Source organism: Oncorhynchus mykiss, chromosome 10, assembly GCF_057628025.1.
Source record: "Oncorhynchus mykiss isolate SJ-2025 chromosome 10, ASM5762802v1, whole genome shotgun sequence".
NCBI classification, from domain to species: domain Eukaryota; kingdom Metazoa; phylum Chordata; class Actinopteri; order Salmoniformes; family Salmonidae; genus Oncorhynchus; species Oncorhynchus mykiss.
In genome coordinates, this window is record NC_143031.1 from 63,632,050 (window position 1) to 63,650,133 (window position 18,084).

The following is an 18,084-nucleotide window of genomic DNA, read 5'->3' on the forward strand; positions in this document are numbered from 1 at the left end:
CAGGTCAATGAAGATGGCTGCACAGTACTGTCTCTTATCGATGGCGGTTATGATATCGATTAAGAACCTTGAGCATGGCTGAGGTGCACCCGTGACCAGCTCGGAAACCAGATTGCAAATCAGAGAAGGTACGGCGGGATTTGAAATGGTCGGTGATCTGTTAGTTCACTTGGTTTTCGAAGACTTTAAAAAAGGCAGGGCAGGATGGATATAGGTCTGTAACAGTTTGGGTCTAGAGTGTCTCCCCCTTTGAAGAGGGGGATGACTGCGGCCGCTTTCCAATCTTTAGGAATCTCAGACGATACAAAAGAGAGGTTGAACAGAGTATTAATAGGGGTTGCGACAATGGCGGACAGATACTTTTTGGAAAAGAGGGTCCAGATTGTCTAGCCCAGCTGATTCGTAGGGATCCAGATTTTGCAGCTCTTTCAGAACATCAGCTGTCAGGATTTGGGTAAAGGAGAAGGGGCGGGCCTTGGACCAGTTGCTGTAGGATGCAGAGTTGTTGGCCAGGGTGGGGATAGCCTCAGTGCAGTGGACAGCTGGGAGGAGGTACTCTTATTCTCCATGGACTTTAGTGTTCCAAAACATTTGGGAATTATTGCTGCAAAGATGCACATTTCTGTTTGAAAATGCTAGCCTTAGCTTTCCTAACTGACTGTGTGTATTGGTTCCTGACTTCCTTGAAAAGTTGAATATCGCGGGGGCTATTCAATGCTAGTGCAGTACGCCACAGGGTGTTTTTGTGCTGGCCAAGGGCAGTCAAATCTGGAGTGAACCAAGGGCTATACCAAACATGAGAAAAATAAGAAACCCACACACTGCTCTTGAAAGTAACACTGCTCTTTAATAAGCTTTAAGTGTCGCCCTCACAGCCTTCAGAGCTTTTGTGAGTTGTTTAAATTTGCACCCTTATGTAGACACAGCCCCACCCACATCCGTTCCACGCATCGAATAGGTTTGGAGTCGAGGGAAAACAAATTAGTGATACCAAATATAACAATGTGCATTTCATAAATATTCAAATAAAGTGTGAAAATAAAACATATCTGTAAAACCACAATAAGGACTTAGACCTACCAAGCAAGCTTTCATAAATCATTGGGTACAGCGCAAGAAAAACATACATCATTGGGTACAGCGCAAGAAAAACGTCAGAGTAATCTGAAATGGGGGCATAATTCATATTCACATTTACACATTAGGGGATTATAACTTTGTACATACTGTATATAGCAGTCTTTTGGAGGGTGAAAATCCAAAATACGGGTCGGAAAAGACGAGTGAATTCTACTAAATCAAATGCCGAAATTAGTATGCAGTTTAATTAAGTATATAGTACGCTTGTGTTGGTATTCGGACATAACCACTGATCATAGGACTGTTGATGTGTAATGTAATAAGTAGTACGGTATTTCAGAGAACAGTGCGCATGGATTTAACCACGCCTTTAGAGCTATGACGACAACCAATAATATCATTTATCTTCTGTGTAAAGGGAAGTTAAGTGATAACAATTTCCACGTTAGCGTGTTTGTTGTTATTTGGACGTTTATTAACACCCTGGAACTCAAACTCGTTTAACTGCACAGCGTCACATACTTAACTCAGTGAGTCTTTAATTCACGTTGGAGACAGTACTCGATGTTATTTTTCTAGGTAACGCTAGCTGGCTAACTTCGTAGTTAACGTTAGCTAACATGGCTAACTGTGTAGTTTTTCACACTCAAATAGCCTCCATTATGGAGGTGTTAGCGAATGCAGCCGTGGCAGAGGTCTGTAAACTCATAGACGACGACTATGCAGTGTTTCGTTTGGAAATGTCTCAAAGCCAAAAAGAAAACCGGGGATTGCGGAGGAAACTACAGATGCTGGAACTGAAGGTGGCACGGGAGCGTCGTCCCAGTAGTGTCAAGATCCTCGATCGATACAGAGGAATGGCAAGAGGTACATTTTGCAGAAGGCAGAGGCTGCGGGGCCCATCGCCCCGTTCCCCTCTGCGCATGTGTTCAGATGTGTTACCCACAATTGTGTCTTGGTCCTAGAGAATGATAGTGGACTCAAAAGCTTGTTAGCATGAGCAGCGCCATTGAGTACTTTCACCGTTCTGAAGCAGTAAACTGGGTGGGACTTCATGAGTTACGGAAGGATCACATTATTCCATTCAGGTATTTTTGACTAGCCAATGAATTCTACTCATGAGTAAAAATTCCATAACTGCAGGTGCCAGTAAATCGCCAACTTTGGCTTTATACCTGTTCAAACAACACAATACAGGTGGCAGTATGCACGCTTTCAGTTTGTTTACCAAGTCATAGAAGTAGTAGGGAAAAAATGGACTACTTCAAAATGGAGATGGCCTTCAATCAAATTGTATTTGTCACATGCATCGACTACAACAGGTGTAGACTTTACTGTGAAATACATGCTTACAAGTGCTTCCCAATGACAGAGTAAAAAAAAAAGAAGCAAAATACAAATTGTAACACGAGGAATAAAATACACAAGATTGACGCTATGTACATAGAGTATCAGTACCATATCACCAAACATATTTATAACTAACCAAAGATAAGATGTCGTTTTACAGTGGGAACAAGTGAAGCATAGTGGGCAGAACAAGCAAGGAGGTGGGCCAAGCAATACCTAGCAAGATACTATTGGCACGTTGTAGTATGTATATTTTTAGTTTTTATTTAACCTTTATTTAACTAGGCAAGCCAGTTAAGAACACATTCTTATTTACAATGACGGCCAAACCCGGACGACGCTGGGCCAATTGTGCGCCACCCTATGGGACTCCCATAGGGTGGTGCACAATTGCCTCTTGTGCCTTAGACCGCTGCGCCTCCTCTAAAATGTGCGTGTGCACAAACTCAATGACGTTGCACTCCTAAACAATGCTTCTTTTTTTACTTTGGCAAAGAATCAAGTCTATAAAACTTAGTGCACTGTGTTCGTAAAATATTGTAGTTTTGGGTACAGAAAATTGAGAGAAGACATTTCATCTATGAGAAAATGTGCAGAATGTCAGCCCAGTTTCATCCTTTCCCACTACCCGCAACTGGACTTCCTCTCACTACCATATTTGGTGGTGGGAAAACATTCTAAACGGATGCTTCAGCTTTATAGCCCCTGTGACCTGTCTGGGTTACCCCTTCTGTCTGTGATATCACTGTGCAGGGGTACGAGGTATTTGAGGCAGTTATGTACATAAAGGCAGGGTAATGTGACTAGGTATCAGGATAGATAATAAGCGTAAAATAAATGACAGATTAGAAGCAGTATATGATGTGTGGGTTTGTAGTGTATGTGAATGTGTGCAAGGTCTTTGATCTCCACCCTGTAAGCTGTCTCATCGCCGGCCTACCACGGTCGCATCTTCAGCAAATGTGAAGTTGGTATTGGAGTTGTGCGTGGCCGTGCAGTTGTACGTGAACAGGGTTTAAAGGAAGGGACTAAGCACACACACCTGGGTGGTCCCCATGTTGAGGGTCAGCGTGGCGAAGGTGTTCTTGCCTACCCTCACCACCAAGGGCCAGGCAGTCTAGGATCCAGTTTCAGAGAGGGGTGTTCAGTCGCAGGGTCCCAAGCTTGGAGAGGACTTTGTCATTGAACACTGAGCTGTAGTCTATGAACAGAATTCTCACATAGTTATTTCCCCTCTTGGGAGAGAGCAGTGTGAAGTGCAATTGAGATTGCGTCATCTGTGGATCTGTTGCGTGTTGCGGCGGTATGCGAATTGGCGTGTGTCCAGGGTATCTGGGTTGATGGTGTTGATATGTCATGTCCAGCCTTTCAAAGCACTCATAATTACAGATGTGAGTGCCGCGGGACCATAGTCATTTAGGCAGGTTACCTTGGAGTTCTTGGGAACAGGGACAATTGTGGTCAGTTTGAAACGTTGAGATCAAATCTTATTGATCACATACACAGGTTTAGCAGATGTTATTGCAGGCTTGTATTCCTAGCTCCAACAGTAATATCTAACAATACATACTAATCTAAAAGTAAAATAATGGAATTAAGAAATACACTGCTCAAAAAAATAAAGGGAACACTAAAATAACACATCCTAGATCTGAATGAATGAAATATTCTTATTGAATACTTTTTTCATTACATAGTTGAATGTGCTGACAACAAAATCACACATTATCAATGGAAATCAAATTTATCAACCCATGGAGGTCTGGATTTGGAGTCACACTCAAAATTAAAGTGGAAAACCACACTACAGGCTGATCCAACTTAAAAAAAGTAAAAATGAGGTTCAGTAGTGTGTGTGGCCTCCACGTGCCTGTATGACCTCCCTACAATGCCTGGGCATGCTCCTGATGAGGTGGCGGATGGTCTCCCAAGGGATCTCCTCCCAGACCTGGACTAAAGCATCCGCCAACTCCTGGACAGTCTGTGGTGCAACGTGGCATTGGTGGATGGAGCGAGACATGATGTCCCAGATGTGCTCAATTGGATTCAGGTCTGGGGAACGGGCGGACCAGTCCATAGCATCAATGCCTTCCTCTTGCAGGAACTGCTGACACACTCCAGCCACACGAGGTCTAGCATTGTCTTGCATTAGGAGGAACCCAGGGCCAACCGCACCAGCATATGGTCTCACAAGGGGTCTGAGGATCTCATCTCGGTACCTAATGGCAGTCAGGCTACCTCTGGCGAGCACATGGAGGGCTGTGCAGCCCCCAAAAGAAATGCCACCCCACACCATGACTGACCCACCGCCAAACTGGAGGATGTTGCAGGCAGCAGAACGTTCTCCGCGGCGTCTCCAGACTCTGTCACGTCTGTCACATGCTTAGTGTGAACCTGCTTTCATCTGTGAAGAGCACAGGGCACCAGTTCTCTGGCAAATGCCAAACGTCCTGCACGGTGTTGGGCTGTAAGCACAACCCCCACCTGTGGACGTCGGGCCCTCATACCACCCTCATGGAGGCTGTTTCTGACCGTTTGAGCAGACACATGTACATTTGTGGCCTGCTGGAGGTCATTTTGCAGGGCTCTGGCAGTGCTCCTCCTTGCACAAAGGCGGAGGTAGCGGTCCTGCGGCTGGGTTGTTGCCCTTCTACGGCCTCCTCCACGTCTCCTGATGTACTGGCCTGTCTCCTGGTAGCGCCTCCATGCTCTGGACACTACGCTGACAGACACAGCAAACCTTCTTGCCACAGCTCGCATTGATGTGCCATCCTGGATGAGCTGCATTACCTGAGCCACTTGTGTGGGTTGTAGACTCCGTCTCATGCTATCACTAGAGTGAAAGCACTGCCAGCATTCAAAAGTGACCAAAACATCAGCCAGGAAGCATAGGAACTGAGAAGTGGTCTGTCGTCCCCACCTGCAGAACCACTCCTTTATTGGGGGTGTCTTGCTAATTGCCTATAATTTCCACCTGTTGTCTATTCCATTTGCACAACAGCATGTGAAATGTATTGTCAATCAGTGTTGCTTCCGAAGTGGACAGTTTTATTTCACAGAAGTGTGATTGACTTGGAGTTACATTGTGTTAAGTGTTCCCTTTATATTTTTTGAGCAGTGTATAAGGACGTGCAATGTCGGAGTCCGGAGTATGAATACAGTACCAGTAAAAAGTTTGGACACCTTCTCATTCCAGGGTTTTTCTTTATTTGTACTATTTTCTACATTGTAGAATAACAGTGAAGACATCAAAACTATGAAATAACACATGGAATCATGTAGTAACCAAAAAAGTTAAATCAAAATATTTTAATTAGATTTTCTTCAAAGTAGCCACCTTTTTTGCCTTGACAGCTTTTCACACACTCTCAACCAGCTTCATGAGGTAGTCACCTGGAATGCATTTCAATTAAAAGGTGTTCCTTGTTAAGTTAATTTGTGGAATTTCTTTGCTTCTTAATGTGTTTTGAGCCAATCAGATGTTGTGACAAGGTAGGTGTGGTATACAGAAAATAGCCCTATTTGGTAAAATACCAAGTCCATATTGTGGCAAGAACAGCTCAAATAAGCAAAGATAAACAGTCCATTATTACTTTAAGACATGAAGGTCAGCCAATACGGAAAATGAAGAACTTAAGGTTTATTCAAATGCAGTCACAAAAAGCATCAAGCACTATGGTGAAACTGGCTCTCATGAGGACCGCCACAGGAAAGAAAGACCCAGAGTTACTTTGCTGCAGAGGATAAGCTCATTAGAGTTACCAGCCTCAGAAATGGCAGCCCAAATAAATGCTTCAGAGTTCAAGTAACAGACACATCTCAACATCAACTGTTCAGAGGAGACACTGAATCCGGCCTTCGTGGTCAAATTTCTGCAAAGACGCCATTACTAGAGGACACCAATAACAGGAAGAGACTTGCTTGGCCCAAGGAAAACACCAGCAATGGACATTAGACCTGAAGAAAGCTGTCCTTTAGTCTGATGAGTCCAAATTTGATGTTTTTTTGTTCCAACCGAAGTGTCTTTGTGATGCGGAGAGTAGGTGAACAGATTCTCAGCATGTGTGGTTCCCACCGTGAAGCACAGAGGTGGTGGTGTGGGGGTGCTTTGCTGGTGACAGTCTGATTTTTTTTACATTTAGAATTCAAGGCACACTTAACCAGCATGGCTACTATAGCATTCTGCAGTGATACACCATCCCACCTGGTTTGCGCTTAGTGGGACTATCATTTTGCTTTTCAACAGGACAATGATCCAAAACACACCTCCAGGCTGTGTAAGCGCTATTTGACCAAGAAGGAGAGTGATGGAGTGCTGCATCAGATGACCTGGCCTCCACAATCACCCGACCTCAACCCAATTGAAATGTTTACGGATGAGTTATACCGCAGAGTGAAGGAAAAGAAGCCAACAAGTGCTCAGCATATGTGGGAACTCCTTCAAGACTGTTGGAAAAGCATTCCAGGTGAAGCTGATTTGAGAAAATGCCAAGAGTGTGCAAAGCTGTCGTCAAGGCAAGGGTTTCATCAGCTGTCTGGGTAAAGAGGCCGGATGTGGAATCCTGGGCTGGATTCAAAACTGCACATTTTAGAGGGGCCTTTTTAATTGTCCCCAGCACAAGGTGCACCTGTGTAATCATGCTGTTTAATCAGCTTCTTGATTTGCCACACCTGTCAGGTGGATGGATTATTTTGGCAAAAGAGATAGTAACAGGGATGTAAACAGCATTGAGAGAAATAAGCTTTTGGTGTGTATGGAACATTTGTTTTAGTTTTTTTCAGCTCATGAAACATGACCAACACTTTCATATGTTGCGTTTTATATTTTTGTTCAGTGTATATATGAATGTATGTGATGGGATGTATAGATATTATGGACAGTATGTGGATAGAATATCTGAAGAATACGTGGCTAGAATAGTATATGTACAGGAATAGTTGAATAGGATGAACTTGACTAGAATACACTATACATATGAAAAACAGTATGTAAACATTTAAAGTGACCAGTGTTCCATGTTTGTGTACATAGGGCAGCAGCCTCTAAGATGTAGGGATGAGTAACCGGGTGGTAGCCGGCTAGTGACCTTGACTAAGTTCAGGGCAGGGTACTACATGGAGGCCGGCTAGTGATGGCTATTTAGTAGTCTGATGGCCTTGAGATTGAAACTGCTTCTGTCTCTCGGTCCAAGCTTTGCTGCACCTGTACTGACCTCGCCGTCTGGATGATAGTGGGTGAACAAGCCGTTGTCCTTGATGAAATTCTTGGCCTTCTGTGACACCGGGTGCTGTAGATGTCCTGAAGGGCCGGCACTGTGCTCCCGGTGATACGTTGGGCTGACCACACCATCCTCTGGAGAGCCCTGCAGTTGTGGTCAGTGCAGTTGCCGTACCAGGCTGTGATACACCCCAACAGGATGCTCTCAATTGTGCTTGTGTAAAAGTTGAGGATCTTAGCCAAGCCAAATTTCTTCAGCCTCCTGAGGTTGTTGCACCTACTTCACCACACTGTCTGTGTGGGTGGACCATTTCAGTTTGTCAGTGACATGTACGCCGAGGAACTTGAAGCTTTTCACCTTCTCCACTGCGGCCCCATCAATGTGGATGGGGGCATGCTCCCTCTGCTGTCTCCTGAAGTCCACGATAAGGTCCTTAGTTTTGTTTAGGGAGAGGTTATTTTCTTGGCACCTCTACGCCAGGGCCCTCACCTCCCTGTAGGCTGTCTCGTTGTTGTTGGTGATCAGGCCTACTGCTGGTTTGTCATCTGCAAACTTGATGATTGAGTTGAAGGCTTGAGTGGCCACGCAGTTATGGGTAAACAGGGAGTACAGGAGGGGGCACAGCATGCACCCTTGTGGGGCCCCTCTGTTGAGGATCAGCATAGTGGTGGTGTTGTTGCCTACCTTCACCACCTGGGGGCAGCCCATCTAACACTAGGATCCAGTTACACAGGGCGGGTTTCAGACCCAGGGCCCCGAGCTACATGATGAGCTTGGAGCGTACTATGGTGTTGAAGGCTGAGCTGTAGTCAATGAACAGCATTCTTACATACAGTTGAAGTTGGAAGTTCATACACCTTAGCAAAATACTCAGTTTCACAATTCCTGACATTTAATCCCAGTAAAAATGCCCTGTATTAGGCCAGTTAGGATCCACACTTTATTTTAAGAATGTGAAATGTCAGAATAATAGTAAAGCGATTTCAGCTTTTATTTCTTTCATCACATTCCCAGGGGGTCAGAAGTTTACATACATTCAATTAGTATTTGGTAGCATTGCCTTTTAAATTGTTTAACTTGGGTCAAATGTTCTGGGTAGCCTTCAACAAGCTTCCTCAAGCCATTTTGCCACAACTTTGGAGTATGCTTGGGGTCATTGTCCATTTGGAAGACCCATTTGCGACCCAAGCTTTAATTTCCTAACTGATGTCTTAATGTTACATCAATATATCCACACAATTTTCCTACCTCATGATGCCATCTATTTTGTGAGTGCACCAGTCCCTCCTGCAGCAAAGCACCCCCACAGCATGCTGCCACCCCCATGCTTCACGGTTGGGATGGTGTTCTTTGGCTTGCAACCCCCCCCCTTTTCCTCCAAACATAACGATGGTCATTATAGCCAAACAGTTCTATTTTTGTTTCATAAGAAAAAAGTACCATCTTTGTCCCCATGTGCAGTTGCAAACCGTAGTTTGACATTTTATGGCGGTTTTGGAGCAGTGGCCTCTTTTTCGTGCTGAGCTGCCTTTTCAGGTTATGTCAATAAAGGACTCGTTTTACTGTGGATATAGATACTTTAGCTCTAACTTGAGCCCAGTGCTGCTATTGCTGGAAATCCATTGGTTTTGGTTTGGATACGTTCATATGGTCACTTTGGGGACGACGTCATCTATGCACTTATTGGTAATCTCCTCAATGCTATTGGATGAATCCGGGAACATATCTCAGTCTGTACTACAATGGCATTGCCCATGCTCTCACTGACCCATAATGGGACGTTTATCTAAGTCTATGGTTAATGTTTGGATAGTGTGCAATACTTACCCTGATTACTTAGCTATCTTACACAATTTGTTTTATTTTACTAGGCAGGTCAATTAAGACAATTCTTATTGCACAAAGACAGTATCATATTCTAACCACATTTCCTATTGTCATACTTTTAAAATATGATGCATGGAACATAATCAATAGTGTATGAAGTTTTTAGAAGTGCTACCTTACATTTTTGCCAAATGTATACTGTCATTAGTGTACAATATACTGTTGAGCATTGAGAGTAGCTAACCTAACATACTTTTCCCTCAATCATTGTCTCAGGTGAAGGACATCTCACTGGAGGCCACAGGAGCTTTGTGAAGCCAGTGGGACACAATACATGGAGAGATGACCAACCAATCACTGTTGATGAGGGGAGTGGAACCTCAACCCAGAACGTTATCGTGATAGAGGTTAGTGTCATAGAGTTACATCAAAATTACAGTACATCGAATGTGGCCAGTTTTTCAGAAAGGCTCTCCTCAGCTATTCATGTTCATCCTTATTTATCTGTCATAAGAGCTTGTGAGTTCACTATGACATTGTTAACTAATTCAACTCATGTGCCGGTAATAAACCTCTCTTGTCAGGCTGCAGAGGCTAGAGGTCCTGGGGTCAAGCAGGAGAGGTCTGAAGGAGTGGAGGACCCACGGCACAGCAGAGACATCCAGACAGTAGAAACCACTGGAGTAGCGCCCCCTGTAGCCACGGAAGACCTACACACCGCTGCTGCGCCCAAGCCTAGGACACGACGCAGCATCATGGAGGTCAGTGGACCGGCAAACGCCGTCCTCAAGTCTGAGACAGACACCGAGACTTTAACTGTAACACAAAGGCTTTCACACACAGGATCTGACCACAGGTCAGATCCAGACAGACTGAGGCCACTGGGCTGTTCCCCTGCTCCCAGTTCAGAGTATTTACTTTACGGTAACCCAAGTCCGAGGATGGTTCATTCCCATCGGGACTCCGGTGGCGCATTAGAGATTGGCAGTGATCCGTCTTGTTCTTACGCTACAGAGATGGACCCTGACAACATGACCTTGGGTTTAGAGACACACACTGATCTGTCTAGAGGAAACTGGAACCAGTACAGTAGTAGTGTATACTCTGAAGGGTGTCTAGATAAGAAAGGGGAAGTTGTTGTCAATGATGTGAAAGTGGAGGGCAACGCTCCTCTGACATGGAATGTAGACAACACTCATTTAGGAGAAGGACACTCACAAGGCAAACATTTCTTAGATTACAGGGGAAGCTTAAAGACAAATGTCGCCACCCACTCCCCTTTACAGACGTTCAGGGATCACAACCCAGTATCCACGTCAATGTCACCTTCGGATTCACACGGCCGCGTCCTTTTCGATCAGGTATTGAATTCAAAGGACCAAATGGCCAAGGCTCGGGGAGCAACATCAGGCAATCGTAAAGAGAAACGGTTCCTCTGCATGTTCTGTAACAAAGGCTTCAGCTGCCTCCAGAATGTGGAGATCCACCAGAGGGTCCACACAGGGGAGAAACCCTTCAGCTGCCCCCAGTGTGAGAAGAAGTTTTCCCAGGCTGGTGACCTGAAGAGGCACCAGAGGGTCCACACAGGGGAGAAACCATACAGCTGCCCCCAGTGTGACATGCGCTTTGCCCTGGCTGGCAACCTGAAGAGGCACCAGAGAGTCCACACGGGAGAAACCATTCTGCTGTACCCAATGTGACATGTACTTTGCCCTGGCTGGCAACCTGAAGATGCACCTGAAGGTCCACATGGGAGATTCTCAGAGGAGCCTCAGAATACACCAGCAGAAAAACCATTCCACTCTAACATAGAAAGTAACCATTCTACTCGATAGCTTCTGCTGTTTAGATCAAACACTGCATTAAATATAAATTTATTGACAGCAGAAAATATCCAGACGCATTTGCAATAATGAGTAACAGATTTCAGTGTTGAATATTCCTGAATAGAATATTGCAACCCGATATGATATATAAGCGATAAAAAGTATGTTACATAGTGATTCTACTGTGTAGGCTATTTGATGCACAAATGCCTATTTCATTACTTCCATTCAACTACTTTATTTTTTCCTAAGACACTTTTAATGAGAAAATGAATGCAGTTTATCAAGTTCATGCAGATTTTACATTAAGTTATTTAGCAGATCTTATCCAGAGCGACTTAAAAGCAGTGCATTCATCTTAAGATCGCTGGGTGAGAACCACATGTCACAGTTGCAGCAGGTCACTGTTTTGATGTTCTTTGCACTCCATGGAGTTGTCAATCAACCGTGATGTGGTCTTGGAGCTGGCAGGCCTTCCCTGGGAGGAAGAGCAGCTCCATCTTGTTGAGCTTGAGGTGGTGGGCCGACATCCAAGCTGAGATGTCTGCCAGGTACGCAGAGAGACCCGTGTGTGTGTACCCGTGTATTTAAAAACTTGTTTATGTTGAATAAACACAAAATGGGACTTTTCAGTGAGATTGTTTAGTATACATCACAGCTGCTCTCACCCTATTCTTCATACACACAAACGCACTTTATAACCAATTAGGGCTGGGAATAGCCAGGGACCTCCATGATACAATGTGCCGATATGATTAAATATTGATTTCATTGCGATTCCATGGTCCAAACAGATCTCACCATAAGTCGTTGCAGAGGGACAAGAGAGAACACTTATTTTGATCAGTCATGGAAATAAGTGGTGAAAACAAATTGGGCTCCCTATTTTAAAAAATTATATGGAGAACAAAATATGGAAGCGAAACACCTAGAGTACACAAGTAGTTTAGTCAGGTTTGTCTGATGACTTATCGTTGCTGACTCATATTTACGTCCACCATGATGGGTTTAACCTATACGGAATCGGTGTCCCCAAAGTGTGCTAATGTGACTACAATTACGTTGTATACAACAGCCAACTTTCCGGGGACATAGACATGTCTTATATGGGCAGAAAGCTTATTCTTGTTAATCTAACTGCTGTGTCCAATTAACAGTAGCTATTAGTGAAAAAATACCATGCTATTTTTTTGAGGCGAGTGCACAACAAAACACTTATCATGGCAACTGGTTTGATATTCACCTTAAGGTAATTACATTTTGTAATCTTGCTCTGATTTTTCATCCCGAGGGTCCCAGAGAAAATGTAGCGTTGTTTTGTTTGATAAAATTCATTTTTATGTTAACGTAGGAACTTGGTCTACAGTTTGACCCAACTGCTGTCTCTGGCTCCACACCCACCCTGCCCGGTCATCTAGATGAGTGAAAGTTAATGATGCATCATTTATGACATTCCTGTGTAAACATAACACTTTTTGCAATTTGTATGTTCTCTATAGTGATGTACTTAAATGTATCAATTGACCTATTTGGTACATTTGGACAAACTCCTGGCAGACCTGGTGCGGTAATTGAATTCTTCACTGGATCAGTCTGAAACTTTGCACATACTGCTGTCATCTGGTGGCCAAAATCTACATTACACCTAGACTCCTAACTGAAAGTATGGGCGTTCTCTTGCATTTCAAAGATTGAACAACATTTTTGTTTTATTAGATCTAATATGTTATGTTCTCCTACATTAATTTCACATTTCCACAAACTTCAGTGTTTCCTTTCAAATGGTATCAACAATATGCATGTCCTGAGCTACAGGCAGCTAGATTTTGGTATGTCATTTAAGGAAAAAAAAAAATTTTTTTTAAAGGGTACGAACCCTTAACAACAATGAAGTAATTATGTAACTACAGCATAGGACTCAAACGTAGTGGGGATGGGTAAACACTCCATGTTGAAAGTGTGTTTATCTGTGTGTACATACCTGAGGGAGTGTATGTTTGTCTGTGTTATCTGTCTCTTTCAGGAGGAGGAGGGTCCAGAGGTGCTGCTGGTGAAGGACGAGGGGTGTGAGGAGGGTCTGGGGAACCCTGAGGGGACCATGGTCATGGAGGACAACCAGACTACACCACCACCTGAACCCACAGAGGAACTAGCTGAGCAGCACAGGACCACACACAGTCTCACTGAGGTGAGCCCACTGTGAACTACTGTCTGAATGGTATTAGGTCAGGGCCCGTATCCACAAAGCCTCTCAGAGCAGGAGAGCTGATCTAGGAGCATTTTTTATTATAATGAATAAAGCTATGTAGACAGACCTGATATTAGATCAGCACTCTTACGCTGAGATGCTTTGTGGATACGGTCTTGTGTCAAGTAATCAAATGAACACATTTGCATAGTACTCATAGAAATCCCTCATTACCCAATCAGAAGATGCTCCATAGCAGGGTGCTCATATCAGATTTCTTGATCCAACATCCTCTCACTCTGTATCTCTTACAGTCAGTAGACATGGAGGATGGGAAGCCTGATCTGCTGCTGGTCAAAGAGGAGACAATAGAAGATGGACCAGAGAGCATTGGTCTGCTGAGTGGACTAAAGATGGGGGAGCAAGGTAAGGGAGAAATACATATAACCTACATACAGTAATAGATCTTGAATGGGAATAGTGATGCACCTGGATATCATTTGAAACGCATAATGTATGAACTGAACATCTCCAAAATGTTGACTTCTCTGCCATGTTTGTAAAGTCTATTTTCTAACCTCTTCCTACAGGTGGTTGGCTGGAGGCTAACAGAGGAGACTGGGTGGCCATCTTGGATTCCCAGACTCAGATGGGTGCAGCCAAGGTCCCAGGGGACAACATCACCGAGCAAGCCAGGACCAGAGACAACATAGTGGAGGTCAGTGGATTTGACAACGTCCTCAACTCTGGGCTGGGGAACAACATTGTAAACCACAACACAACATCTGAACTTAGTCTCCATGACAACAGACTGGCTGAGACCAGGGCAAGGCGTAGATTTGGTCCACGGGGACGAGGAAGTGTCCGTATGCGGCAGAAGAGAACAGACACCGGCTCGGCTAGCGATGCTCCGTCCTGTTCCTATAGTTGTGATTCAGAGAGGCTGATGGTGCCTCAGGTTAACCCCCTAACAGGTGCTGCCTTCAGCCTGCCTTCTATAGGATCTATCAACTGGAACATGGACCCTGCGACAACACAGACACTCCCTGGCCTTCGTCCTCCTCACACTCTCCTAATGTTAAACCAGACCTCAGACAATGCCAGTGGCTCAACACTAAATGGCTACAGAAGACCATTGACAAATTACAGTAGTTGTAACTCTATCAGTAGATCTAGTGGCAAAGAGAAGCGCTTCCCATGTTCGTTCTGTGGGAAAGCCTTCAGTTTCCCCAAACAGGTGGAGATCCACCAGAGGATTCACACGGGAGAGAAACCGTTCGGCTGCCACCAGTGCCGGGCCAGTTTTTCACATTTGTCCAGCCTGAAGAGGCACCAGAGGGTCCACACAGGGGAGAAACCATTCGGCTGCCACATGTGCCGGGCCAGTTTTTCACACTCGTCCAACCTGAAGAGACACCAGAGAGTCCACAGAGGGGAGAAATCCTACAACTTCCCCAGTGTGAGAAGAGGTTCTCCCACCAGCACCAGCTGAAGATGCATCTGAAGATCCACACGAGAGAGAGGCCATTCACCTGTACGCACTGTGGGAAGGAAGAAGTTTTCAGAGAGGAGGTACTTCAGGATACACCAGCAGAAAATGCACACGGCCCGTGTATAGCCCTCAAACTCAACTCTTGACCTGGAACCCAGTTCCATTGCGTTTTTGAATTGTTCTCCTCTAATCAGGCACTGATTTAGACCTGGGACACCCAGTTATTTGCGGTCACGAGTCATTACAGCAGTCAAATTCCACGTAACCATTTTCTCATGGTAATTAGGCTTCTGATCATTAGTAGCCTACCAAACTTGCTAAACTGCCTGGTGCTCAGCATTCAATTGTCCCTCTTATCACACTGACAGCAATGCAAATGTCATTGAAAATCGAATCAAACACTTAATGAGAGCTTATGTTGCGCAACATTTCTATAGGCTATGCAATTGCAGGGGGAGAGTGATGGCCTCTATTAAAAAGAGGATCCCATCAGCTTTCTATAGGCTAGGCCTACTATGTTTATTTCTTAACTTTCCTAATATTAAGCACATTGCTTCTCTTTACAACAGGAGTATAGCCTACCTGGCTGACATGAAAATGAACCACGGGAAAAGCATCTACCATTAGCTATTCTTTTCCTCCTGCCCCTGTTTTAAGAGGGGTGCATGATAATGGTCCATTCCAAATCAAAACTCATTTCACACACATTATTTAGCATATGTAAAAAACAGATTAAATCAAGAATAGTCTGATGGATGACGATATTAATGTTTGACTTGTGAATGATGCGCATTCCTTTTTTTTTGAGACTTTTTCGAATCATAGGCACACACCTCATGTAGCCTAGCCCATAGGCTTGGATATAAGGTTTGATTCACAACTAAAGTGGCAAAATAACTTCTTAAAATTACACATTAATCACGTTACAAGGGGTGTAGAGCCTAACTGGCATACATACACAGCGCGTGAGTGTCAAGATTCTAAAAAGCACCTTTAATAAAAGCATTACATGCATAATCGCATTTGCTATGAGAATGTTTTCCCGCTAATGGAGTATTCACGCTTAGCCAACTACTGTGTGCGCATTTCTGCGCTTATAATGTGACGAAAAAGCCTTAGGTTATCAACATTAAGCTAATTGTTCTGATCTTTTTTGTCAGCCACATTGCTTAAACAATCTAATTTAAATTTACACTAGTAGCTGTATTAATTTGGGATCTATTGCATCCAACTGTCCCAGACTGTTTGGAATTTTTATTTTTCGCAGAATAGAAATGGGTCAACTTTTGTACTATGGGGGAATAGTAGATTTACATAGGCCAGTGCTTTTGCTGTTTGTTGGCTGACAAAGTAAATGTAGACAGTTCCTCCAATATCTTCAATATGCGCCTCGGAATTGAATAAGGACATGCACAGTTGCGTCCCCGATGTGTCGGTCTCCACTTGTAGCCTGTGAGAAAGACCCGATCACGTGACGGAGAGCCGCTTCAGAGCACTGTGGTTGTTTGTTTCTCCTCATTTGGTAATACAGAAATTCATTTCACACACCAGAGTTATACTTAAACTACATCTTTAATAATAAGAGCTTTGCAATAGCATTGACTTTCAATGAATCCTTATTTCTAATGAATTGTTGAGTGACAACACAAAAGTACAAAGATATTTTATAGCCAAGATACACCCCTCTCAACCTACATGACGCACAACCGATACATAGAATGGTCACAAGGTTTAGATTTGTATGAAAGGTATCTATAATACATAGCAGACAGCAACTGCTGTGTCAACAGTTTTGTATAGACCAGTGTCTGGCCCCCCTACTCCAAACTGGAACTGTCTCTTCCTGGTACGGTATAGAACAAAAACACCAACTCATCCAATGGCATAACTCAATTGTCAACTCTAGATACTGCCATCTCAATTAAAAGCCCTTGACCCCACTCCTGGACAAGCTCACTGAGGGGAGTGAGTCTCTAGGTCATATACTATCCCAGGATAAGTGCAACATCAGAGAGGACATACAATGGTTCCATACACCTCCCCCCCAATGCCAAAGGAGGGAGTGACTTGCGCACAGACAAGTAATTGGTACCCCATTAATCACGCCATCCCTTCACATGGTTTAAGAATAGGAAGACACATTCACATATGAAGACAATGTTCCATCCTGTCCTCTTCCCTTTCTGATATTCTGCATAGCACCAGAAACGTGTAAAAGACAAGCCTGACCTCTCCCCTCTCTGGGCCCCAAGTGACTGAGCCCCAGCTGAGGTAAGAAGTGCAACTGCCAACACCAGAGTCCAAAGGGATACATTCTGATTCATTCGCCACAGCACCCAACCAGGAGAAGGGAATTATTTCCAGCCCAAGGCATGTTTTTTTTTTTTCAGGAGGCATTACAGCCACACAAAGGGTATGCCCCCGGGAAATTCGAGGCATTATCAAGTGCTTGCCAAATTGTAATTGAGAGGCAGCTAAACAGTGTACGTCCTGCACACAAAAAAATTAAAGCAGAGCTCATGCCTTTCATACACATTTCTTGTCAAATCCTCATTAGTTGCACCATGCAGCCTTATAATGTATTTCACATTTACTTAAATAACGCTAAATTAAGCATATGAGTACCTGTTTCTTTAGGTTGATACTGGTGTTTTATAGTGAGATAATGCCTTTATTTACTTGACAAAGTAGTGAAGATGTAAGAATTTCCAAGGTATTCTAAAATTCATTTTATCCAAGTGAGGGTACCAGATTATAGGAAAGGTAGGGTTTAGTGAGAAAGTAATTCTACTTACATGTGTCATTTTGCAGACACTCTTATCCAGAGTTACTTACAATTAGTGTATTCATCTTAAAAACGGCTGCATTGGGCCTTTATCTCAATGTCAAGTGCCTAAGTGTAGGCTTGGGCGGTATGCTGGGGCATTTGGAAATGGAATGTTTTTTCAATACCATTAACTATTTTATGTAATTAAAGTACTGTACTTCACGCTGACTGATTTGGTTATTTTTTTGTAATCATCTTTTTATTAGAATGCACCACACAGACTAAGTACAATAACATGAATAAAGAGCAAAATCTTATACAAAAAGGCAGTCATA

General features: G+C 43.8%; 1 protein-coding gene across 3 annotated transcripts in view; it reads left to right on the forward strand.

Annotated features, from left to right (window-relative positions):
* Positions 1-18,084, forward strand: part of LOC110534477 (uncharacterized) — a 57,203-nt gene that overhangs the window by 19,880 nt on the left and 19,239 nt on the right. The window contains exons 1-7 of one of the 3 annotated variants that reach the window (XM_090187548.1): positions 1,458-1,947; positions 9,753-9,883; positions 10,061-10,237; positions 13,326-13,490; positions 13,805-13,916; positions 14,081-14,208; positions 17,182-17,971. In XM_090187548.1, the coding sequence (XP_090043674.1) occupies positions 1,701-1,947; positions 9,753-9,883; positions 10,061-10,237; positions 13,326-13,490; positions 13,805-13,916; positions 14,081-14,208; positions 17,182-17,241 (1,020 nt within the window). In that variant the 5' untranslated portion in view covers positions 1,458-1,700 and the 3' untranslated portion in view covers positions 17,242-17,971. Of the gene's footprint in view, positions 1-1,457; positions 1,948-9,752; positions 9,884-10,060; positions 10,238-13,325; positions 13,491-13,804; positions 13,917-14,080; positions 14,209-14,268; positions 17,972-18,084 lie in introns of those variants that run through there. The other 2 variants (XM_036934465.2, XM_090187550.1) reach the window with 2 other exon arrangements.